Source organism: Epinephelus fuscoguttatus, linkage group LG8 (assembly GCF_011397635.1).
Source record: "Epinephelus fuscoguttatus linkage group LG8, E.fuscoguttatus.final_Chr_v1".
NCBI lineage: Eukaryota > Metazoa > Chordata > Actinopteri > Perciformes > Serranidae > Epinephelus > Epinephelus fuscoguttatus.
In genome coordinates this window covers 35,041,191-35,068,509 of record NC_064759.1, presented here as the reverse complement: position 1 = coordinate 35,068,509, position 27,319 = coordinate 35,041,191, and the positions used below count along the sequence as shown (strand labels likewise).

Sequence of the window (27,319 nt, the reverse complement as noted above, 5' to 3'; positions counted from 1 at the left end):
GTTAGCTAGATCACTATCCCGAGGCAAGGAAACTGTGGGGAAAGAAATTGTCTACAGCAGCTGGATTTACTTTTCAAAAGCACTTTATGGTCTCTTTTTGTCCAATTGCAGTCCAGAAGAAAAATCTTAACTACAACCTTAAAGGCCTTGTAACCTTGCTGTCCCTTTAGAACTGAGAAGACAGGTAGTGTTGATCTTCATCATGGCCACATTTGACCCTCCTCTCACTCTTCCCCTCCACTCTGCTGTGCTCTGCTGATCAATCACTCTGTCATCCCCTCATGGCGTGACACCAGTCAATAGCTTTGATTACCAAGCAGCAAGCTGGACTTATGCACAGCAGGGCCAGACTGCAGACGCTGCGTCCGCCGCTTTGATTTCACATGGAGTGTGGCGTGCACATGTATGTGTGCGTGACGGAGGCAGGGAAAGACAGAAGGCCGTGCAACAGAAAGTACTGATTGTGCTATTTATTTCTGCTGACCACCGGGGCCAAGGCCGGTGAATCAATACAGGAGGGCTCTAGGATGTTGTGTCTGGCAGGTTTTGATGAACTGGTGCTGTTTTTTCAGCACGCACACACACAAAAACGATTTCTCAGTCTGTTATTGCTGGAACAACTTCTAATATGATCAGCCTACAGAGTCAACATTGAAACAGTGGAAGAACAAAGGTGGATTAAATTTTACCATCAGCATCTGTGATTGCTGGTCATTATTTAATGCAGTGTCCCAACCCAGACAGAAAATGTCAGGTAAGATATCTCTGTGGTGGGTTTCCCTCTGCTAACCTCCATGTTTTCACTGTGTGTCATCAGGCTATGTTCAGCTTGTGCATGGTGGAGAGTGAGGCAGACGAAGTGACTCTGCAAGGAGTGACCAGCGTTGGACTGAAGCACGCTTTGGACTTTGCCTACACTGGACAGGTGAGTCTGAGCCACAGCCTCAACAGCTGAACAGACACAGAGAAGAGCATTGCCTACAGAAACTGTAATATCATCTACAGAAAAGGGAGGTGATAGCTGATGAGTGCTGTTCAAAAACCACTAAACAGCTGTGGTGGAAGAATCTTTCAGATCCTTTATTTTAGCAAAAGTCGCAATAACTCAAAGTAAAAAGAGTGCATTACATATAAAGATCATACATTCATATGTTAACATTAGTGAAAGTACAAATGTGCTATGAGTGAAATTATTGATCGATACACATAATGGAATTGAATTTGGATGGAAGCCCAGTATTTATGCTAAGTGATATTGTGACCTATCATTAGGCCCTGCAGTGCTACTGAGCCCTTTGACAGGTGACACTGTTCTCTAACCCTGTTCCAGGGCTGCACATAAGGGGGGGAAAGGGTAAGCTGTCTGGGGGCCAGCTGCTAGGAGGGACCTATGGAGGTCAGCAGTAATCATCCAAAACACAAGCAATGATAACTACATTTTATTTTAATAATAAAATGTTAAAAAAAAATTTCACCATTACTTAGTAGTAGTATTACTTAGTACACAACTGCTGGGCCATTTTAGAGGCCCAGCGATTTCTGTGGGCAAGCCTGCCCTGACCCTGTCGACATTTACACTTTCCTTAAATCCTACTTTGTCCCAGGTAAATCGCAGATACTTGGTGAGTTATTCAGGCCTCATATGTTTTAACTGCTTGGGCTAACCTATAGTGGCTAATCCCTGAGTGTCATGAATCACTCAGCAGTCCAGCCAGCATCACTGTTTATCTGGTTCCACTAGTCTTACAAAGAGCCACTAATTAGATAGATGGTAAATGGACTGCATTTATATCGCACTTTCCTGCTCTTAGCGATCACTCAAAGTGCTTTACAACACAAGCATCATTCACCCATCCATACACTGGTGGTTGTGGCTATTATATGTGGTGCCAAGATAAATATTCAAATTCACACACCAATTCAGGGTTCAGTATTTTGCCCAAGTACATTTTAACATGTAGACTGCAAAGGCCAGGGATTGAACCACAACCTTCTGATTGGTAGATGACCGCTCTACTTCCTGAGCCACAAATTAGCAGCCCCTTTGGAGTCAGAAACTTTTTCACACATGTAGTTTATCACTGACTTGTCTTACCAAAGAGAAAAGAAAATGTGTCCAGTATGAAACTGAGTGTAAGTATAAGATTGCAGTCAAGTCTACAGCTTCACAAGGTGTAACTGGTGTTTGGTTGAGTTGGGCCCACGACACAAAGAAAGCTCCACAGTGTGTTCCAGCCTCCCAGAAGCACCACGCTTGTTACCTGAACCCACACACTCCTCACAGCGCTCTGAAGCAAGTTAACACCGGCTTACACCACTCTCTAAGACACATGATACCTGTACTATGCTTTTCCTTGTCAGTCACCAAAGCGACCTTGTCATCAAGCAATGAGAGAGCCAACCTGACCAAGCACATATGACAACCTTTACGTATTCAATTCAGTTCAATTTAATTTATTCTTCACATGAAATCATATGAATACATATGGATCCTTGTGGCTGAGGGTAGGAGCTCTTCCTGAGCCTCTCAGTGCTGGCCTGGTGTCACCGGTACTTTCTTCCTGACCTCAGCAGGGTGAAAAGGCAGTTATCAGTGTGGTTGGGATCTTAAATGATTCTCCTAGCCTTAATTTCACAGCAACTGGTGTAACCAAGGCAGGGTAAATCAGGGCCTATGTTCATCTGAACAAACCACTCTTTAAAGCGCCTCTCTGTTCTGTTCGGCGATGTTTTCGTACCAGGCAGTGACATTCTCCGTCAGGATGCTCTCAATGATGCCATGCCATCATTGCCAGTTAGCTTTGCCATGGCAAAGTTCATGGCTGCACAGACACAACTGTGTAGGTAATTCCGCCATCAATACCATCATCAAAAATGCACAGCTGTGATGGGCCTGATCACAAATAACAATAAAAAGGCCTACCTGAATTTCAGTTTATTTCATATTTCGTACCGGGCAGTGACATTCTCCATCAGGATCCTCTCAATGATGTAAACATGTTGTCTTACCTTACCGGTGTGGTGCCATGTTTGTTTACCATTTAGCTCTACTTTCCAAAGCGCGGCCAAAATCTTGCGAGAACAAGCAGCAACAGCTGGAAGGCAGAACCGGACAGTAGCCTCATTTATTTTACGAAAGATTAATAATGGCTGACTTTTTGCCAGACTTTGACTTTGTGGAGGAGGAATTTGATTTTGCAGAGTTTGATGGCCACCCTTATTTATTTGAGCCAGAATATACTGAGGAAGAGCTTCGTGAAATTGAAGAACGGAGGAGGAGAGAGAGAGAGAGACGCAACAGGTAGAGGACAAGAGAGGTGGAATGGCTGCTGCAAGGCTGCATAGCTCTGGAGATTGGTGGTGTGCCTGTGGATGCTGTGCCCCAGTGCCCACAGAAGAGGAATGCCTCTGTTGCAAGGAATAGGATCGGTTGCAGCCTTATTTTCAAGGTCTGGATGTGACCAAGGATGAGACACCTCCACCTGGAGTAGTATCCAGGTGGGCTTTATCTAGAGCTCACGAGATATATTTCAGCCGCGCTTTGGAAAGCAGAGCTAGATGGTAAACAAACATGGCACCACACCGGTAAGGTAAGACAACACGTTTACATGTCGTTTTCTATATGTTCTCTGACATTTATCCTAACGATATGAGGTGCTCTTTGTGGAAAAAAAAGCTTGTTTAGTGGACCAGCTTTGCACTTGAAGGGATGCCCGTTCACTTACGTTTTAACAGGTCTGACGCTACTATGTGCCCCGGCTGTATCTAGGCTAACGGCTAACATGCTAACTATTATTTTTATGTCACTAGTCACTTGAAACAAATTTAGGACGATAGGAGACAGGTTGAAATAAACCAGAATTTCCCTTTAACATCAGCAAAACTAAGGAGGTGTAAGCAGACTTTGGGAAGGAATTACACCTCCCTTTAATATCAACAGGTCCTTGACAGAGAGGGTGGACAGCTTCAAGCACCTTGAAGGGCCTGACCTGGGTGCTGTATACTGACTCAGTGGAGAGAATGGCAAGGCAGAGACTGAATCTGAAATTCCTGGTATCCCCTCAAATGCCGAGGAATTTCTACTCCAGCATCATTGAGAGCATTCTGACGGAGAATGTCACTGCCCAGTACGAAATATGAAATAAACTGAAATTTCCCTTTAAGGAGTAGGTTGTTGTCCTGACACCAGTGGGTCAGATCCTCTGTTTTCTTTGAGATAGGCCTTTTTATTGTTATTTGTGATCTGATGGTATTGATGGCGGAATTACCTACACAGTTGTGTCTGTGCAGCCATGAACTTTGCCATGGCAAAGCTAACTGGCATGCCACCATTGCAGAATTCAGCCAAACATGCCTCCTCAGCTACCTCGCCGAATTTTAATGGTGCTGGTTCAGCCAATTTGAACAATTTTATATATTGTTTGCATCAGATTTTATAAGCAGACCACATGTAAATCCACAAAAAAACAGCAAATACTCAAGTATGTGTACCTTAGAATTACAGTTACACATTATAGTTACAAATACAGTAGCTACTTTTCACCATTGCCAAATATGTCACCAATATAAATCAGAACAGGGCATTTGCAGATTACCACTTTAATCTCAGCATCAGAAGCTCCTGCTCATGCCTTTCGATCCAGTGTTACCCAGGAGTGTGTAGGTGCTGTATCAGATTTTACCTTAAACCGCTCAGTCCTCTGTCCTCTGTGGTCACACTGCTATAAGTTATTCTGGGATCTAAATAAGAGGCACAATTAAATTCAAGAAGGCAGAAGCAAAGAGCACAGTATTACATTTCCATTCTTAAACAGTGACTGAAGATGAGGATGTGGATGAGGTCAGTGCCCTCGCCTCCTTCTTACCTCATCAACAAAGAATAAGTGTGTGATCATTTCTAATAACTGTCTTTGACCTTTTTAGTGCCAGCGATGCTCGGCTCAATAAGCAGCCTATAGCGGCTTATGCAGTACACCGAGAGGCCAGGAACTTTGTAATTACTCCTAATTTTATTTCCACAGTGGAAATGAGCAAAGAGTGAGTTGGTTAGGCAGTGTAAGTAGGTCAACAGCAGGCTTGCAAGCCGCCCTGCTTTGGTTGGCTCAGCCCCTGTCTGCCCAGAGGAGATGATAGCAGATGAGATGAGGGCAATATGCTTATCCCCACACCGTAAATAATGACCTACTAAAAATCCTTCAGCCACATGTCATAGGCCAGCAGGGTGAGTGAAGAGACATGCTGCCACAGGATGCTCTGAGACTGGAAGTCTGTTAGTAACTTCAGTAAGATTTTACTGCCTGCTAAGACCGCAGCAGATATCTCAATCAATGAAGCAACTGGAACATCCTGCATTGTTACCACAGTTGTATTACCCACATTTGTCAGACCATAAGTCTTGTATTTTTCTGAGCTGAGAGTGTGAAGCGAAGTGAGTCTACATGGGTCAGATTCCATGTAGAAGACATCTATATTCTGCCATACAAGCTCCTCCTTTCATTTTGTCTTCTCCTCCAGGTGAAAGCTCGCAAGTAACAAGCGCAATAAACGTCGGTTTACACAAGAGCTCACTGTACTCCCACGCTGAACCAACCGCGGTGTTATAAAACTGACTTGTGCTGTGTGAGGTTGAAGTGCTCTAACTGTAGTGGGCCTCTGGAGTGGAGAGGAGAGCAGGATATGAAGAGTGTTCACTTACGGTTATTACAGTTATTATTTCAGGTTGCCTTCATTGCTGCTGCTGCTGCTCCCTGCCAGGATGCTGAATGAGTCAAAGAAGAACAGAAAATGGAGCATTGTTGTTCTTGATCACATGTTTACCTCAGGTTATATTCATCTAACAAAAGTAGGGATGTTTAAAACAGGTGCAGAGATTTGAGTTTTTGTCTGCTGTTGATCAAAGATTGAAGACTTTCTGTTTCTACTGAGGCTCAGTGCATACAGGTTCTCGTAATGGAAGCAAATAACCTCTTATTACTGCTTTCTATCATAATATGCTGAGCTTATGGATGCGCTGGTGGTTAACTGGACGACTGCCCATGTCTGGCAGGAAACCATACTGTGATAAATGTGCAGATGCAGCTAATTGCAGAGAGTAACAAAAAATACTTGCTGGGATTTTTCCTAAGTAGCTAGAACATATAAACAAATTGCTCGATGATTTCCAAAGAACTGTTTACATGAATGCAGAAGTGGCCAGATAATGTGCAGCAAAGCATGTGATTAAGCACCAATGCAGACTGAAATGTTCCTCACATCATTTACAATAAGTGGACAAACAGAAGATGAAAAACAGGAGCTTCCTTTCTTCTTTTCAAAATTCATAAATAATGAGAAGGCTTCAGCTCAAACAATCCCCATGAATGCTGCAAAACAATATTCAGCCCACCTCTGTATCAACAGTAGTAAGAGATGAGGGAGACAAATGATGAAGTCATTTTTCACACTTTCACTACTGATGCAGTCACGGCTCTGTGGCTATCTAGGGCAGAGCTGCTGAATGGATTATCAAAGGTTTGTTCCTGCCCTTTAAAAGCAAACTACATTTTATTTGGAGTAGGTGAGTTCTGTGAGAGGTAACACGGAGCATGTGTAGTCTGATTGAGCTGTTATTCCAGTTATCTATATAATATTTAACTCCATGTTGTTGTGTTTGTGCGCTGAGAATAGACACAAAAAAGGACAGTTTACCCTCCATAAAGCACATAAGACTTGGCTCAGCTCCCGACAGCCTAGCACTATGAGTTGGCTGTATAACAGAGCTTTATGTTGCATATGGGTGGGTAATATGGAGGAAACAGAAGGAAGCTTTCAGCAGATAATTTCAGCTGCTGTTCATTCAGCTTAACAGGAAGCATTCTGGCACAATCAGTGCCATAATAATTGCTTGAATATGTTGCTTTGGTGGGAGGATGATAATGGTGAATCAAGCACATTGGTAGAGCAATTCTTGTTATGCTATGCAATCTGCCACACTCACTTTCCTTGTCTCCATTGCACCATCTAAACATTTTCAATAATCTGTTGTACAGACAGAATTCTCAGTGATTCAAAAAAGGAAATAAGATATATAGTATACTGCCTGGCAGGGTCTGAAATTAGCACCTGCCACCTACCAAAGGGGGGTAAATTGTTGGCAGTGACAGGAAACATCATCAGGCCATCCGCCACTTTGGCGAACAGAGAAACATCAGAAAGACACTTTTGAAAGTCACTAGTAGCTGCTATCCCTTTCATGCAGGAATTATGCACTTCAGTCAAGATTTTTTTATTCCTCTTTAGGCATGAAAAATACTAACTTCATTTTTTAAAATCATGCATTTTCACAGAGTTTTTTTAAAATGTCAACCCAAGTGGACAACATGCATTTATGTTTTTAACTGAAGAAATATGAACACAATGAACTTTGAAGAACTATAAAATATGTATTTTTAATGCTGTTAAACTAATGTGATCACACATTTTAACAAATTGTAATACTATTCAATGCAATGCAAAAGTGCTGAACCTCCTCGCTCCTCAGCCCCAACCCCCAAGGTCAAAGGTTACAAAACATGTTTTTGTCCATAACTCCAGAATTATTACGCTAATTATGACAAAACTTCACACAAATGTCTAGCAGGACATAATGATGAAGTAATGTCATTTTATATCCAAAAGGTCAAAGGTCAACTTCACTGTGACATCATAATGCTCTGCATAAAAAAACATTTCTGGCCATTATTCATCGTCATGATTTAAAAAAAAACTTGCTTGTTCATTTTAGATTCTGCTGCCTGGCTTTAAACTTAAGCGAGTTCAGCTCAGGTCACACAGTCATGCACTCGTGTTTTTCCAAACATTCCTCATACCTTTTTTAGAACATAAACTATTGATAACAATTATGCCAAAAAAAGCTGTTTGCACAGGAAAAATGCCTGCTATTTTGTTAAACTGCACACAGTGAATAAGACTTAGAGCCTACAGACCGACCATGCCAGCTGCTCTTTGAAGCTGTACTCAGGCATATCTGTGCTTTAAACAAGTACAGTATTTATCATGATCCCCATATTGATTAACAAATTACGTTGACCTTACAATGGTAGAGGAGGAAATCACCAAAGTTATCATCACTACGTTGTTTTAACCAGCTCTATAATTGTTAAGGAAAAAACATCAGAGAACATTCTTCCCAGAAAAATGTTAAAAACAAATAGTGTGAGGAATACGGGAAAGTTGAGGGTTTAATTGAACAAAATAAATGAAGCAGTCTTGGTATAAGATGGGTCTCTTCTCTAAAGACTGCAGGTATGCATTTTAATTAGACTCAAGACACACACTTGTGTATTGTAGACACATCCTTCATCCAACATATGGCCAAACCACACACCCTAGCCCATCCACTGTGCTCGTCTCGCTACTCCCTCACTACAAAGGGGGCCTAGTAATTGCTCTACAAACTGTTTTCTGTTTTCTTTACAATGGTGGAACAAGCTCCCCATTCACTTCTGAACAGCAGAAACTTTTCACATCTTCTGTCGCAGACTGAAAACCCATCTGTTTAGACTGCACCTTGTCCCATAAAATCAAGAATCAAACAGAAAAATCTTTTTCTGTCTCTTATTGTACATGGTTGAATGCACTTATTGTGAATGCTTTCAGTAAAAGCATCAGCTCGATAAAGGGTTATGGGGCAATTGTTATATACATATTATATATGACCTGTAGTACCTTCCTATAATCATAAAGGAAACATGCTCAATGTACACTTATGCGTACAATTTCATTTCCTCTAAATGATTAAAACAATACCAAATAACAATAAAAATACAACAACAACAAAAAAAGAACAAAAATGCTTTGAAGTTAATGAGTCTGAAAATAACCTGCAGCCCAACTGCAGCGAATCTGAAACTGAGATACAAAAAAACAACAGAGACTTAATGACCTTGTTTGTCTCCTCTGGACAGATCCTGCTGGAGCCAACGGTGATCCAGGACGTCCTGTCGGCAGGCAGCCACCTTCAGCTGCTGGAGCTCCTCAGCCTCTGCTCCCACTACCTCATCCAGGTACACACACCCACACACACACTGTCCTCTTGTGTGTGAGCTGAAGACATAATAAGATGAATCAGAGGAAGAATCTCTTCACACACAGAGTTCCCATAAGGTTAATGGAAATCCTGTGATATCGTGGAGTTTTGAGAGGTGGGTTCCACTTACAAACAGTCGGCTGATTTGATCCTGTCTGCTGAGAATATCAAGAAAATGTACAAATGGGCCACTTAACTTGAAGTGCAGTAGCTTTAATATTATGTCTGATTTCACACAGGTATTGCATTAGTATCACAATCCTATTTTCAGCTGCACTGAAGAGGCGGAGCAGGGGGGCTTCGAATCTTTTAGGTTTATAAAATATCTTTAACTTTATCATTCAGATAATAATTTATGCCCATGTTGTTTATCCTACTATGATACTATATCCTATTCCCTAAAGAAATAATCGAGTAAATGTTTTCTATTGGCCTTATATTCAATTCAGAATATTTAAAGCCACTTTTACTTGGCATTGTTGGGTTTTCCTTGATTTGCAATTGGAACAGCACAGATTATTATGGGATGGATTCAAATGTAGCAGATTTGTCAGTTTAACACTCAGTCTTCTAATGCTGTTTGCACCAAATTCCTACCCTACCTATGTTTCGTAACTTAAAAGGAGAAAAATCAGACAATTTTTGCCTCTCTTTAGGCAGCAGGAGTGAAAATTGGTCATCCTAAACATTAGTTGTGTTATGGTTTGAGAATGATGAAGACAGCTGGAGAACACTCAGATACAAAACCGGATATTCAATTCAATTTCAATTTCATTTATAAAGCCCAATATCACAAATCACAATTTGCCTCACAGGGCTTTACAGCATATGACATCCCTCTGTCCTTATGGCCCTCGCAGCGGATAAGGAAAAACTCCCCCCCAAAAAAACATATAGGCTCTACAGGGTGACTTTGTCCTTTGCAGTTATCATGTTTTTCTTCAGATGATGTACAGAATTGTCTTATCTCAAATGGCTTGAATCATAGTGCATATGGCTGCCATAAATGGGGAAATAAATCTTGGGGTGGGGAGGCATGTCCCCCTGACCCCCTCTTAGGTTTGGGCAGGGTTTTCAGGTTATGATGTTAAGTGCCGTTGTGATGGAAAATTATGTATTGTACTTTTACATTGGGATTATGGTGAATACACTGTTTCTGGCTGCTTCACTTTTGTTAAACTGTAGTCTCCAAAACCCAGATCATAACCATGATAGTGATGTATAAATGGGCGTTTCTAATAATCTTCTCATGATCTTATGATCATCCCTAATTACTGTAGAAAAACAGTGAAGAAACAAGTGATGCTTGTGCTGACCACAGCTACAGTTACATTAACAATGGAACAGTTCATCATTGGGGAAATACACTCATTAATATGAATCTAGAGCCAGGAGACATTTAGCTTAGCTTAGCATGGACTTGAAACGGGAAAACAGCTAGCCTGGCACTTTCCAAATGTAACAAAATCCACCTACCAGCACCTCTAAAGCTCACTTATTAACATGTTTTAACTCATTTGTTTTATCCATACAAAAACGGAAGTGCAAAAACAACAAGCTGGATTAAGAAGGTGTTTTCATATAGCTTAAACAAAAAAATATAGTGATTTTCAGTGGTGGTAGTAAATGGATTTTTTACCTGTACACAGAGCCAGACAAGCTGTTGCTGCTTCCAGTCTTTATGCTAAGGTAACTGTCATCCGGCTCTAGCTTCATATTTAGCTTATAGATATGAGAGAGTGGTATGGAACTTCTCATCTAATTCACGGGTAGAAAGCAAATAGGTGTATCACCCAAAATGTCAAACTATTCCTTCAAGCTGACGTCACTGCAAAGTTTGATGTGAAAAGTCATTCATGTCCGAAGAAAACACTTGTCATTTTACTATGAATTTTAAAATTTAACAATGTCCCATCAACTGCGGTCTAGTTTTGATGTGAGGTTAAAGCTCAGAGTCAGATGGAGACTTGGGCACTTGAGCCAGAACAGATTCAGGGTGCTGCTCAGGGACACTTGGGTGGGGTGGATGCTTGTCAGCTAAGGTGCCTGAGTCCAGATCTCTTCAAGAACTAGGCCACCCAGTCACTTGATTTATGTATTTTATCCCACAGCCTAAGATGGATCTGTTGGAACAGAGGCAAAGTCAGCCTACTGTCCTCTGGGTACGCAGCCAAAAGCTGCTGCAGATAAAGACAAATCAGGCTGAGGTTGTTGCAGAGCAGAACCACTCTGAGGCTTTTGATACACCGTTCTATGTTTCCCTGGAATTCAATGCATTTTGTCGTGGTTTTAGAATCACTGAATTGCATACATATACATACTCCACAGTACTAAATACATCTACTAGTTCATCTTGTGCATCTTGAATCCCTGCCACCAGACTGTAATCTTTTTATTCTGTGTTTTCCCACCCAAGTCCTCACAGTTACATCACAATTGTCAGCTTAGCTCAAATGTGCCATCTGGTGGTTGCTGAAGCTTCAGTTCCATTGGTTTGTAGTAACCAGTCCATACCTCACTATTGGCAAAACAGCAAACTCCTGAATAATGTCATTAATTTACCTGTTTAATCATCTCCTTACCTGCTGACACCGCTGTTTGCAGAGCACATGTTAGCTCACTGTTTTATGTGGTATGTGGTGTGAGTGGATGGTAAAGCCACACCAATAACATTGATTTCCTGATACACACTGCACCAGTTGATTGAAAATCAGATATATCAGCCTGTCAGGATCATCTGCCTCTCATATGATGGATACAGATGTGCAGGATTCAGTTAATTGAAAATTGAATGACTGATCAATGCTACTCTAGCTGTGTATGGTGTTTTGTCTGAAATGATTTTAACGACATGTTTTGACTGAATGTGAAATAGTTACTGTTGTTATTTGTGTAATCATCATTCTAATATTTAATAAAGACCATAAATCTTTTTTTTTAATCCTATGATTTTTTTTTAAATAAAATACACACTATGTAGTTTTGTTCTGTAAAATAGTAGAATTAGTAATGAAATGAATTTTTGTGTGAAATATCTATTTTTAAAAAACCCTGAGTGGTTGATCCATAGATAAACAGATATTTATCAGTCATTTAAGTGCTATATTATAGGCAACTGGACTTGCTTGAGTTTCTCAGAGACTTTTCACCTCTCATCTCTCATCTAAACTTCTTAAGTTCTTGGATGAGAAGTGAAACCAACCAAAAAAAACCCTACATATAATTAAAGTGCTCTACATATCAAAAGGTGCAGCATCCTCTCACACATACATTCAGTTACTACTTCCACAGTTTGTTCAACAGTGCATTACCTGTGAGCACAAATGATCTGTGATCCTGGTTTGTTTGGAGGGACGGCACCCTATATGCTCAATCTGATGGTAACAGCTTGTATACTCTAAATAGGGAATGAAGGTGTTTCATTGTTACAGGTTGAGCTGATGCATGTTTGTACTGTATGTGCTGAAGGACAGCCAGAAGATGGCAGTCTTATTCCACTACTTGGGCCTCATTTTCTTTTATTTATCCCCTTTCCTCTTCTTTATTTTTATCTGTCTGTCTCTACATTTTGCATCTCTAATGTTATCCTTTAACTATGAAATTAAAATAAGCCCACAGTTAATGTATGCATTCTGTCTGTATGGCTTACTCATGTATCTACAGTATGTACCAGGGATGAACATATATGTCCAACTGCTCTTTGCGAGTTAAAAAAAATAAAAACAAAACACCTATAATTTAGTCACATATTCCTATAGAATTACAGCCTGAATTAAGCCTTACATGAGTATATTTTTGACAAAATATGCTTCTTTCCAGATTATAATATCTGGTGATGTCATCTTTTGCTGTTTGTAAGTACAAAGAAAAACATTTTTGGTGAATATCCGCATTCATTTGTATGTTTATGTATTCACCCTGCAGGAACTGAGCAGTGTGAACTACCTGGAGCTGTACCGCGTGGCCGACCTGTTCCACCTCCCCGCCTTAGAGGAGGCCGTGGTGGGCTTCCTGGTGGAGCATCTGTCTGAGCTGAGCCAGAGCAGGCAGGATGAGGCCCTGCAGCTGCCCTACCGCCTCCTCAGGGAGGTGCTGAAGAGCGACCGCCTCACCTCTCTGAGCGAGGAGGAGATATGGAAGGTACTGAAAGTGTGTGTGTGAGTGTGTGTGTGTGTGTGTGTGTGTGTGTGTGTAAGTGGTCATGGAAGTAGAGGTAAGGGATGTGGGATTGAAGTGATAGTGTTATGGTCATATTTTGAAAGATACAGTGAGAAACGGTCGTCTCAGCTTGTGAATGGGAACGGATTGCATCTTGGTGCCGAAATATTCTGGTCATAACACAAACACAAAGATAGAAATGCATGACACAATGCACAGCACACACAGAGACTAATAAAGAACAAATTAAACACTGCCAGCTGCATCTCACACGTTTGTTTGTATTAATGAGGATATGCATTAGGAAGGATTGTTTTTGTCCTCATGTGATGGACACATGTGTGATGTGCATCAGTCCATGCATCTATATGAGCGTGCATGTGCGTGTGCATGTCTCATGAACTGCCGGGACTGAGTGAAGCGGCAGTGCTGGGGTGGAGACTTACTGTTTTGACTGTTCATTTGCACCAATCAGCCTCCCCCCTTCCGCCCTCCCCCTCCGATCTCTCTCCCTCTCTGTCTTTCTCCCCTTCTCTTCTCTGATTAGGCCCACCGCGGCTCCATCAGGGCCCCAATCCCCCAGCTGTCACTCGGCCGCCCGTCTGATTGAAAACAATCAGGCCTCTGATGGCACAATTACCCTGACCCTTTAGCCAGCCGCCGCCGCCATAATCAGCCTCTGATTAGGCTGCTTTGGGCCTCCTTCACTTCGCCCAGAAGGTTAATTTGGGCATCAGACGGAAGCGAACGGCAAGCGGGGGCCGTCGTCCGAAAGGGTGGGGGGGGTTGAGGGGGGTGTGCACGCCAGTGCTGGACCGATATAGCTTGGCAGTCAATCATCGTCACTCAGAGTTTTCTTAGAGTCTCTCACGCTCTCGAAATCACATTTTCCCTGGCTTTGTTTTTTTTCCTCTCTCGTCTTTCTTGCCATCCTTTGCTCTGCCTTTCTGTAGCTTTTCCCCTCCCTTTACCTCTCACTATCTCTTCCCCTCACTCTCTCTCCCTGTCTTTTGTGGTCTAACTCTCCCTATCACACACACACACACACACACACACACACACAAGCACACACATGCTCTCGTACTTTCTCTTTCAGTGCGTAAGGGAAGGAGGGAGAAGGAGTTGATTTATTCTGTGCCCTGAGGAAGTTGCGTGATGCAGCGTGACCTTCACAGTCAGCTGCCGTAGTGCACACGCTCACACACACTCAGAAACACACACACATACTGTCACTTCAGAGCAATGAGGAGGAGAGAGGCGGGGTGAGCGATAGAGAAAGGGAGGTAGAGACAGGAGAGTGGCACAGATACCACAAAAAGATGATCCTGACTTGCATGTTTGTTGCATATTCACACCTTTAGATTGGATTGAAGAGGAAATTAAGGAAAATCTGTTTGGTGCACACTGAGTATTTGTCTATACTTCATACACCAAGCTCTGTTTGGATGTCTGGTGTGATGCTGTTAATTTTGTCGGATTTGTCCATCAGCATCCATGTCTGAAAACAATATGTCACCAGCCTCCACGACCCCAAAACTTGACTTCATTGTGCTGTACCATGTTCTTCATCTCTGCACAGATGACGTTAAAAACCGCTTTGTTTACCCGATAATAGTATCAGTGATCTCCACTCATCTCACCCACGCTTGCACCTCATCGCAACTAAATAACCTTCCACTGCTCTCAAGTTCAATTAAATTCTCTGCAACCCAGTTCGCCTGCATTAAACAAAGGAAGGTGCCTGTGGATATTTACAGTCTGCTTATTGAATGCTGCTGATTAAATACTTGTGTGAGTGAGTGTTGGGAGGTATGGGTGCAGCGCTGGCTTGCCTAAGTCTTGCCATAATAGCCTATAGGTTTCTAGAACAATAATTCTGATTAGCAACATATAACATATTTTCCCTGATCTCTCATTAATTTCAGACCAACTTCATACTGTCTCTTACTTCCTTTTACTTTCCTCTTGCATCCTTTTTTCCTTCCCTCTTTGTCTCTGATCCACTTAACCTCTTGTCTTGCCCCATCCTAACCTCATCCTTCTTCCCACCCCCTCTTTCAAAGGACTGCATCAAATTGTACATTCAAAATTGTATAAGTACTTTCCAAATTTCTTGCAAACAGCAAAATGGTGAACATTGTCACTCCTTTTTTTAACTAAAGGTCGGCAGTGCTAAGCAAACATTTATCATTACCATTTAATGAGTGGACCGAGCCCTACGTATGATACTGAATTTTAGTTAAGATAACTTTATATGAAACATTTAACTTTATTTTATTTGTGTGAAGGTGGGAACGAGTGTTCAAACAGTCCATAACTCACACAGTTCTTATCTCTGTATTTGATCTGTCTCTAGCTGGTCGTTCTGTGGCTGGAACACGACTGTCGCTACCAGTACACTGAGGATCTACTCCAACACGTCCGCTATGGCCTGATGGACGTCTCCACACTACACCACCTTGCCCGTAGCCATGCTCTGGTCCAGTCGAGTCCAACTGCTGCCGCCTTTGTGGAGGAGGCCCTGGACTACCACCATGCCACCTTCGCCCAGCCCCTCCGTCAGTCAGCCCGCACCAGGCCTCGCTTTCAGTCTCTCACCCTTTACATAGCTGGCGGGCGAAAGAGGGAGGTGAGCAGAGTCAGGGAGCTGCGGTACTTCAACCCGGCTGCGCAAGAGCATGTACGTGTTGCAGGTGGGTCGAACTGGAGCGAGCTGGCGCCCATGCCCACTGGGCGCAGCCACCACTGTGTGGCCGTAATGGGGAACTTCCTATTTGTTGTGGGTGGGGAGGTGGAGCATGCAACTGGGAGGACATGCGCTGTGAGGACTGCTTGTCGATACGACCCCAGGGGAAACTGTTGGACTGAGATTGCCCCAATGAAGGCCTGCAGAGAACACTTTGTCCTGGGTGTACTGGGTCAGTACCTGTACGCAGTCGGGGGCAGGAACGAGCTGAGGCAGGTGTTGCCCTCTGTGGAGCGCTACTGTCCCAAGAGGAACAAATGGATGTTTGTCCAACCCTTCGACCGCTCACTGTCCTGCCACGCCGGCTGTGTGGCTGACAACCTGCTCTGGGTCTCAGGTATACACTGATAAACAGGACAGACTCAAGATACTTACACACTGTCACATATGCATTACATTTACCTTGATTCGACACATTAAAGTGGAAATAGACATGTTTTGTGCTTTAACTTATCATTATTAAGTAAATGTTAATGGCACAATGTAATAGCTTTAGAATAATGACACTATCAGCATTTAAATTGGTTTCCTATAGGCCTCACCTTCACTATGCAATTCTGTCAGTCACTGGGTACGATCTCCTGGGAAAATAAAGGCCCCGATTTATGGCGCAAAGGAAATGCACCAACCAATGCGCAACCAAAACAGAAACAGGATAGTGATTTTGTTTTCCCCAGTAGCTATCAGTATCTAACCCTAGGGGGCTTTCTTTCCACAATCAGGGTGCAGGCTGCAAGTGGCTGGTAGATTTGCTTCACTCACAAGCCAAAAAACCCCCCAGTGATAATCTATTAAGTGTGCAGTAGAATTTGAACATTCATTAGCCATAATATGAGTGGAGAAAAAAGATAATTTCATGTCAGGCTGACATCAGAGACGGCGATGTTATCACGTCACCGTTGTGCAGTTTCTTGCATGTAAAAAACATAGAATAAAAGGTTTATTTTTCTTTACACCTACTAAAGAATTTCCATCTGCTTTCATGTCAACCTCACAGACTAAATGAATAAAGTCACTCTTGTACTCCTAATGTTTCTTCTACTTCCCCTTCCCCCTGACGCTAACCCCTGCGGCAGTTTTTGTTTGTTGGAAGCAATACCCAAATTATGTTGTTACTCAATATAAAGTTATGACGATTGAACATGCTTCTTTCTTCTCTCCTATTTCCAAATTGGTGTTCATTATTTCTTCACAGAGATTTGGAAACAAATGCAGTGCGCCCTGTGTTGTTGGTAGTTGATAGTCTCTGTGGAAAACTGAAAGTGATCCAGTTGTCTTTCGGCCAATGGCGCCAACAATAATATCACTTGGAAATGCTAGGGGAAAGTTGTCCACTTTGATATACATGAACAGACACACTCTTGACGTGTTGTTCAGATATACACTTCTTTCTGCACATTTGTACCAAAATCTTTTGCTCTCTGATTCATGTTACAGGTGGGGTGACGAACACAGCTCAGTACCAGAATCGACTGATGGTGTATGACCCAGAACAGGTAACTGTGTAGTGATCTAGATCTCGTCCTTTAAGTGCTTATGGGAAGTGTGAAAGGTTTTCTTGTGACGGACCCATCAGTTCCTTGGAATTTTTTAGCATCTTGTAGCTAATTTTTTGGTTTTATGGCCTGCAGTTTTACTGTTTTGGTTCAGTCTCACTGCTCTCATCAGCACTGTTTCCAGCAGCAAGCAGCTGTATTTTTAACCCAGTGTACACAACAAGACCAGCATCCAAAGACAGACACACAAAGCAGTTAGCTGGTGTGAAGCATTTTAACAACTAAAGAGATTAATATTTTCGGCAGGAGTTGGTAGAAACCAAAGCAGAGCTAAAAAAGAGTGGATATTAGACTTAACATGTGTCAGTTAGCCAGAAACATGACTTTAAATGAATGTGTGTAGCATGTCTGCTGGATGTGTATAGATAACTGTCTGCTAACACATTTGCTATATTAGCCAGCCATATGGAAACAAGTCAGTTTTATGTTTACAGCTCATCATGCTGCCACAAAGTGACCCAAGAAATCAACTGATAAAGGCTGCTTTCCATGCAGCCGTCGGGTTTCATCCAGCTCTATGAAGAATGGGTCAAAACTCCAGCAACACTTATGGTGTGAAGAACAATTATACCATCAGACCAACTTGTTTCAGCCTGTGGCCTTTATCAGGAACTAAAATCAGGAGTAGGACAGCACTCCACTTAAATTGTTTCTTCATGCAGTCCACACACGTTTCGAGCAGTGTGCAAACTGGCAACAGTCTCACCAGTCATCAGGGTCCGCCACAAATGTGTTGGTCCGATGTTCTCCATACTACAAGTGTTGCTATAGTTCTGATCCTTTAAGACTGCTTCTCCATGCACCTTGCAAGTTGGTGAATTTGTGCCAGAAACTCCCACGCTATTTCAGTTGTGCGCAGTCAGTCGTCAGACTCGCTTACTCTTGAGTTGTGTTGCCCGTCATGTCACAAATTATAAGTAATGTATTTTATTTACATAATACTATAACTTGTGTGTCTCCATAGTGCAGTTGACTGCTTTTTCTGTTGACTGTGCGCACAAAGCTGTTCACTGTATATGGTATTGCATGCCTGTCTGTCCTGGAAGAAGTATCTGTCCTCTGTCTATCCCCTGTCTATCCCCCCTCCACTGATAAATGTTTTCCTCCTGACCTCAATAAGGGTGTAAGGATAGAGGATGTCACTATAGTGTTCACATTGTAAAGCCAAATGTACAATCAAATGTACAGAATTTACAAATTTACAATTTACAACCAGCCATTGCTGAGACAAATTTGTAAATTTGATTTATATAACCGAACATTAGCACAACATGACAGTAAGTGTTCACTGTGCATTCATTTTTGTCAAAGTAATATTATTGTTGGGAGGCGATGCAGAGCATGCATTAAAAAAAATCTGCGCTTAAACAGCATTAGGATAGTAATAATGGCTTTTTTCAGAAAATTAATGCAGACATTATGTTCGCTGTGATGGATTGCACAACAGGCAGGTGTCAGGAGCCTGCTAATTGATTTTTACACCATATGGAAATGAATGTACACCTATGGCATCGTGGAAAACCACATAAAAAATGTGAAACTCTACAGCTTATTTTAGAATTTAATCCACAGGTAAGTATTGTATTTGTCATTTGTAGTGAATTATTCATGTTACAAAAATATCAGTGCTGCTCCTTTAATGTAAATCCTCCCAGTATTGCCTCTACAAGGTTACGACCTTTTTATCTTATATACAAAGTGAACACTCATATATATACATACATGTTGTTGGTCTTTAGTGCATCATGGATGAGGATGAATTTGATTAAGTATCATTTCTGTATTTGCAGTACTCACAGTTAACTGTAGTGGAATGTAGGAAGCTGCCGTTTGTGTTTGTCTAAGTATATGAGCCAGCTGTTAAAGAGGGCTGGATCTCGGTGAGGCTGTATATAGTATGGAGGTATGCAGTGTGTATATGTGTAAGGTGCATATCCATATGGGTCCGTGTTTGTACACGTTGGCGTGGAAGCGAGGGAACGAAGAAGCAGGCGAAAAAGAGAGGGAGAGAGTCTCATTTGTATTCACCATGAATCTACGTTCACCTGCCAGAGCAACAGCAACCCCCCACCCACTCTACCCTCAACAGATGGCCACCCGTCAGCTCCCAGCAGACGCACACACACACATATTCACTCCTCATTCTCTGCCTCAATCAAACACACACATACACACACACACACACACACATACACACACATACACACACACTGACACAAAATAAGCTTCGACACACTTAGTGAAATGAGCAGGGATCCTCGGTGTAAAATGGAGTGGCTGAAACATATGATTAGAAATAGGGAGGGAAGTCATTAGTACAAACCAGAGCTCCAGTGTCACGTTATTTATCTTAGCACTGAGCATACATCAATTACCCATGCATGGATATGCTTAAATATTAATCTTCTTATTCATCCTCCTTCCCTTCCCACCCTCTCTGTTTCTCTCTCCCTCCCTCTTCATACCACATCTCACCTCCTTCTCATCTGCATCAAATCATTTTCTTCCTTCTTTCTTCCCCTCCATCTGCTTCCCCCCTAATCCTTTCTCCAACCACCTCCACCTCCTTTCTCAGGACCAGTGGTTGGCCCGCAGTCCCATGTTGCAGAGGCGAGTTTACCACGTCATGGCGGCGGTGAGGAGGCAGCTCTACGTGCTCGGCGGGAACGACCTGGACTACAACAACGATCGCATACTAGTCCGCCACATCGACTCCTACAACATGGACCTGGACCAGTGGACACGCTGCTCCTTCAGCCTCCTCACGGGTGGGCAAAGTGAACAAACCACACATGTGACCGTGCATACACTAACAGATTTATACTTGAGATGAGACAGTAACCAATTGGTCAACACTCTGATCAGCAAAACTGTGTTCTTTCCTTTCAGTGTTGCTATAGACAGAAACATAGGAGGACATCACACTGAAAAAATGCTGTAAAATAGCCGGCTACGCATTTATAGGAAGTCTGACATACACTTATTCTCCTTGCTGAGAGTTAGATGAGAAGATTGATACCACTGTCATGTGTGTACACTAAATATAAAGCTACAGTCAGGAGACAGCTATGTTAGCTCAAACACTGGCTGTTTACCCTTGTTTCTATCATCATCTGTGAATAAATGTATTTCCCAAAATATTGTACTATTGCTTTAACTGTGGGAGCAACAGTAAACAATCCCATTTAATTGAGACCCTACACACACACTGCCAGAAAACCAGTTAACACACAGGAATCCGTTGAGACAGGAAGTAACAAAAATGGTTGATTTTTGTCACCACATGAAACATTTTGTAAAGTGTCACATTATGTTAATTATGGGTATTGCAGTCCTTGAAATTCAAAGTCATATGTCACTGCTATCAGGGGATAATAACAGGTGAAATTGCCCAGTGTGGCTGCTTAACTTTATTTGAACATCTTCAGCTCTGGAGCCAACCTTTTCAGTTTTAGTAGAGATATTTCTAAGCACCTGTAAGTAATTTTTTTATATGAACAACGGATCATATGACCGCTTGTATGTGAGAGGAGTCGTTTGTAGTGATAAACTCACCGAGCATTATGACTCTGCAGTTTAGCTCAGCTTTTAAGCTACAGTCAGCTTTAAAGTTACAGTTGGTAATTTTTATAAGAATAATCTTTTGCCAAACTTTTTCATTTCACATCTAAACAGTACACTAAAATATGTTTCTGAAAACATTGATGCACCACAAAACGCCACAGGAAGTCAACTCTTCCCTCAGTGTCAGACGCTCTGAGTCAGTAGACTGACATTTGGACTTTTCAATTGTGCAATCATTTTTTAACCTTTTGAATGTGTCTCTTCAACATACAATCCACATAACTGCACACATCTCTCATGTTTACTCTAATTCTATTGTTGTTTTATTCTACTGATGTATGTATCGTAGTTACATTTCATACTTACAGCCTCAGCACAGTGATGATATATATTTTATTTCAATATTTTAATTTATATCTTAAGTACGAGTGTTAAACACGGTAACATCATGTACATTTTTTTTGTTTTAATGCACATTTCATTTCTGCTTTAATTTATTTCATTGCTTTATATTTACACACTTTTATTTCATTATTCTCTTATTCTTACTTCTTAAAATTTTCTATTCCTTACATTGGAGCAGCTTAACGAATCATAATTTCTCCTCGGGGATCTATAAAGTATTTCTGACTCTGATTTCTGATTCTGAAGTGAGAAATAGGCAATGCAGTAACAGAAGCTTGATTTGCAATTTGATTGCAGTTCACAAACAATGATTGATATAGTTGACAGCTGCATTAAAGACTCCTCGCCTCTGACTGGTTGTTTTCCTTCAGGCATTTCTAGCAAATACCATCAGAGGCAATACATAAGGCAAAGGGACGTGACTTTTTTTCACAGATTATCTGTCTCATATTCAACTGTGTGGAATGGATATAGTGACAGTGTCAGCAAATGTGTCAAAAAATTATTTTTATAAAAGTTACCAACAGGATCTTTCAGAATGTCCTTCCGCTCATTGTTTAGATTTTATGCCTCATAATATTTCTAGTTTTGGTTTTGGTCTCATCCGGCAGCTGAAGAAGAAGCTCTCGTTGTGACTATTCAAACTTCACTATGTAAGCAACATGTGAACATTATGGAGCATTTAGCAGCTGGAAGGCCAGATATTCCCCTCAGGAGTTAGTGGAAAGCAAAACGGAGTGAATATTGAATTGACATTCCTCAGGTGGTCAACTTTTCTATCAAAAGCCCTGAAAACATACTTTGCATTGTCAATTCAACCTGATTAAAGTGAGTTTCTGAGTGTTAAGCTGTATCAAGTTTAAACTTGACTGTAGCTTTACGGAGACATAAATATTTAATGTTACAGAGAAATAAGTCTTTGGGGCTTTAATGCTTTACATTTTTAATCCCAATGATATACTGTATGTGCCTCACAGGTTGAGTGAAGCTCTCTGCTTCTCTCATTAGATAAAAACACAACACATATTGCCTCCCTGCTGGTTGTGAGTGGGCGGTAGGATGATATACATGAAAACATATATATCCCTACTTTGGACCCGTGGGCATGCTGCATCTATAGCCTCCAGGCTGGTGGAGGTGGGATGGAGTACCACCTCCACCAGCCTCAAGGCACTAGAGGTGCAATCTATCATGCGTATATACTGTAGGAAGTGGTCATATTCTCCCATTGCACGCTCTTCAGTGAAAGCTTACAGGGTTTAAAGTTCAGGTGACTTTACTATTTCTCCCTCCTTCTCTGCTCCTGTATGACTTTCCTCTTTTGTTCCGTCCTCCTGTGATATCTGTGAAAGTTTAAGACAAAGTCACAGGAAAGAGAACAGGAGCTCAATCTCGGCTCTGTATACACTCCCGCCCTTGCCCCATCTTTCTCCATTTATCTCTCTCTCTCTCTCTGCCTCCCGAGGGACATAGAAGTCACACTGTCAGAATGCCCTCTGCTTGGCACAGTGAAGCATTGTGTCGGCTCTGTTGTCCTCAGGTCAAAACGAGTCTGGAGTAGCCGTCCACGATGACAGGATCTATGTGGTTGGAGGATACTCCATTTGGACCAACGAACCTCTGGCATGCATTCAGGTGAGAGATGACATTAGATTTATCCTAATAACAGTTGTGACACTATCAGTTTATTAGGTAAATTAATCTGAATTAAGCTTTTCTATTGATGATATGCTGTTCATACAGTGAAGTGAAACAGCAGCACACTAAATGTTGTCTGTTTGTTTGTGAGCAAGATTGTGGAAAACCCACTGGCCTGATTTTTTTTTTATATAAGATATTTTTTTGGGCATTTTTGCCTTTATTGGACAGGACAGGTAAGTGTGAAGGAGGGAGAGAGAGGGGGGATGACATGCAGCAAAGGGCCACAGGCTGGATTCAAACCTGGGCCGCTGCAGCAATAGCCTTGTACATGGGGCGCCTGCTTTAACCACTAAGCCACCGACACCCCCTGGCCTGATTTTTAAGAAACCTGGTGGAAGGTTGGACTGTGGACCAAGGAAGAACCCATTACATTTTGAGTGGATCCTAATCAAGGGGCGGATACATAAATCATTTGTCATTTTGTTAACATTGTGATAGGGTATTTAGCTTTTATGGAGTAAATGACATACATCTCAATATCCAGTAGGTGTGAGTAAAGTTTAATAGTGATGAAACATAGCCAATTGTAGAAGTATGATAACTCTGTATCATAATCCGAGTGGTTTTCACATTAAGTTTTAAAACTTTATTCAGAAAAGAAAACACAAGAAGCACTAGAGAACAGTTATTAAAGGAATACTTCAGCCCTTAAATGACTATTTGTCTATCAGTTACTCACCCCATGTTATGTTGAATTTGTAAAGAGAACTCTGTTTTTATTGCAAGCCTCCACAGTAAATGAAGGATCTTAAATGAGGAACATTCTTGATGAACTGGTGTAAAAGGGGTCCTTGTTTAAAAACAGAAAAACTATATCAGAACATCTGTTTACAAACTCTCACACAACTCGTGCAGTATAATCCAAGTCCCATGTATCCAGCTGTATACTCAGTACTTCCCAGACAGACCTTTCTGATAGGGAACTGAGCTATAAGGGAAACCTGTCTATGCTCACTTCAAAGCCAGACTCTATTGACAAAAATAGTAATTTGCCCTCACTGAACACGGGAGCTGCTGGTCTACCACTTCCTCAGTTGGCTAGGTTGTTTGTTTTATTGTGAAACTTTGCTGAATCTGAACTAACCTTTGAAACACCAAAGTCACACAATAACACAAACAAAAGCAATGATGGAGGCAGCAGTAGACCAGAGTTTCCTGTGTTTAGCAAGATAAAACAAAAGTTTTCCTCACAAACTCAATGTAACATGAGGATATAAAAATGGTTTTTGGGGGGGTGGGGGGGGGTGAAATATTTAGTGGCAGAACTGGTACAACTGTAACATAACCACAATTGTAATGCTTTTTCCCCTCAAACTAAGATGTGACTATGGAAATGTTCATATGCGCGTCTTAAAGTCATACTCACATCCAAATTTGAATTATCTGCAAGAAACTCCACCAGAGATATCAGGGAAAAATTAAAGGTAGGGTCTGGAGGATTTTCCAGTTGCTGTTTGTAAACACACATTAAAATTCGGACCTGCCTATCAGGCTCAACTCTCCCGGGTGTACAGAGCCCAGAGGTAAGGAAGAAGGCTTCACAGAAGAGGTTCAGGCAAGACTCACGATGGTGCACACTCGGACATGTTCGGACACGCTCGGGCACGGCACCTGCGCTCTCTCATTGGCTGGGGAAATCTCCGCCCAGAAGCAGTCCGAGCTCACAAAAACATCAAAATACAGTTAAAGGGCAGGAGCTCTGCAAACAGAGTCACCACCACATGAGTAGAAGCCCATAGGTGATGATTAAGCAGGATTTCATTTGTATATGTCTATATTTTGTTTTGTTTGAAAATCCTCCAGATCCTACCTTTAAGTATTTCCAGTTTAGAAGTAAAATGATGAGGCTATAGCTACACACAATCATATTTTGAGATAATTCTATTAGTTTTAGAAATATATCCAGACATATAAAGTGGTTGCACTTGCAAAATTGCATATCATAAAAGACTAGACTATTGGCCTTGGCAGAAGTCTGCGCTCTTCGAATGCCCTTCCAGTTATCAATAGGACAAGACCCAAATTATTGCTGGGAGGAATACATTTTTGACAGACTCAAACGACACATGACGAAATAAACAAATAAATAAATAAATGAATAAATAAAGCACCATTGAAGATATCTGTACAGGTGTCTTAACAAAGATTAATTTTAATGTTGCATTCACGTGCTGTCTGAAATATTGTATTTTGTAACTAGTTAAGCTTACACAAGCCATGAAAAATAATAAATATTTTATAATATTCAAATATTTCAGTTACTAAAATGTGACTGTAGTGTGGGGAAGAGCATGGTTTGAAATTTATGGTATGTCTAATGTGCTTTTTCTGCCTTTCAGTGTGTTCAGCAGAAAACTTCATTTCAGAGTTTTGTGTTTGTATGAGCTTGCAGAGGCTTTAATAACATGTACATTCATCGTATTATGTGTAAACATATTGGTGCCATTGGTGACCTAGTCTGCTCTGTTGTTTGACTGACCGGCCAACACTTGTGTTACATAATCCACTAAGTCATATTTAAACTGATGTACTTTAAGGTGGTTTATGAGGAAAACCAAATACTACTAAATAAGTTTCGCCTTTCAGGTGCTGGATCTGAGCACAGAGGGGAAGGAAGAGGTTTTCTATGGGCCAACGCTGCCTTTCGCCTCCAATGGGATAGCAACATGTTTCCTGCCTGCTCCTTACTTCACCTGCCCGAACCTACAGACTCTACAAGTACCCCATCACAGGATAGGTGCTGTTTAAACCACCAGTGAACAAAACGCCAGAAAACATGAACACATAACCAGAGTGTGGAGGAGCCTCAACTCAATCCTGGACCGTCAGTATTTGCAAACATGGCTGGAAAAAAAAAAAAAAAAAACGTACCTGATCATAGTAATTGTTCTGGAAGCTGCCATCCCTGTCACACAAGTGCACAGGGATTTCTCTGAGACCCAGATGTAATAACAATACTTTCCTGAACTACAAGAGCCATGTTATTCTGCAAGCTTCTAGTAAACTCAAAAACAAGTGGCTGTCACAATAATACAGCATATCTGTTGGATTTCCCCAAAGACTGAGACATCATTCATGATGTCCAGCGAAGCAAGTTAAGAAAAAAAAACTCCTGAGGGATTTTAATTCCCAAAGAAGAGAGGAACAAAATGCCAATTCCGGTACCAATTAAGTGACTTGTGGAAACATTACTGTGTTGCTCAACTGTCCACAGGAGTTCAAAGAAACTGTCCTCTTTGTAAGCCATCATAGGGCTGTAGGAGCTTTTCTAGCTAAAATCACTGTATAACATTTCCATTAAACCTCTATTATCACTTTGGTGGCCTGAAAAACATGTGCAGGATGTTTTTCTAGATATGGAGAACAAAGCCTGTTTTCTCATTGACTTGCGTGTTCTTTGAAATTACAGATTGGATTGACAAGTGTCAAGAGCCTGAAGTCCATCAGTGGATAAATACCCATGTCATTTTTTAACTTAAATAAAAGGTAAAATAATTACTTGATTTTCTGCATCAGCAGTGACACACAACTGTATGTGTATGTTATCGACCAGTGCAGGTGAGTTTGAAATTTTTATTATGCTCAGGACCTAAGACTGTTTATGTTTAAATGAATGTCTGGTCATTGTCATCATTCAGAGAAGTGTTTATGATATTATACTAACACTCCATTGTGCTGACTTTCAAAGCAAAATTGACCAAAAGAAAAAATGTCACTCTGCACTTCACCTCTTCTATCCAAAACATGTGTCTGAAAAGATATATTGGCATATTTTCAGAATAAAGAAGCTCCATGAATTCATCTGGAATGTATTTTATAAGGACTGTTAATGGGGTGAATTATCTAGCCGCAACAGATAACTGAGCACTAATTTACAGCATCACTTCTGCTGCCTCTCTTTTATTCCTCCAACCACCTCTGATACCGATGGAGAAAAGGAATGCAGTACAGCAGAAAGTCGCTCAGATGAAGCGATGCATTGCAGTTTGATGAGGCTGGAAAATGACTAGCAATGACAGAAAATGGGAGTTGGTGATTGTGGGAGACAGGAGTGAGACTTCATGTGATTAGGTGCAAACTAAAGCCGGATTGCAAGAGATTGCTGCGACTTGGAAAGGCGAG

The 27,319-nt window shown here is 41.4% G+C and overlaps 1 protein-coding gene across 2 annotated transcripts in view; it reads left to right on the top strand.

Moving 5' to 3' along the window:
- Positions 1–27,218, top strand: part of klhl32 (kelch-like family member 32) — a 41,517-nt gene extending 14,299 nt beyond the window's left edge. For both annotated transcript variants that reach the window (XM_049584770.1, XM_049584769.1), the window contains exons 4-11: positions 818–925; positions 8,946–9,044; positions 12,992–13,207; positions 15,582–16,308; positions 17,409–17,467; positions 20,103–20,295; positions 23,037–23,131; positions 25,784–27,218. In XM_049584770.1, the coding sequence (XP_049440727.1) occupies positions 818–925; positions 8,946–9,044; positions 12,992–13,207; positions 15,582–16,308; positions 17,409–17,467; positions 20,103–20,295; positions 23,037–23,131; positions 25,784–25,945 (1,659 nt within the window). In that variant the 3' untranslated portion in view covers positions 25,946–27,218. The remainder of the gene's footprint in view (positions 1–817; positions 926–8,945; positions 9,045–12,991; positions 13,208–15,581; positions 16,309–17,408; positions 17,468–20,102; positions 20,296–23,036; positions 23,132–25,783) is intronic.
- The last annotated feature ends 101 nt before the right edge of the window (positions 27,219–27,319 follow it).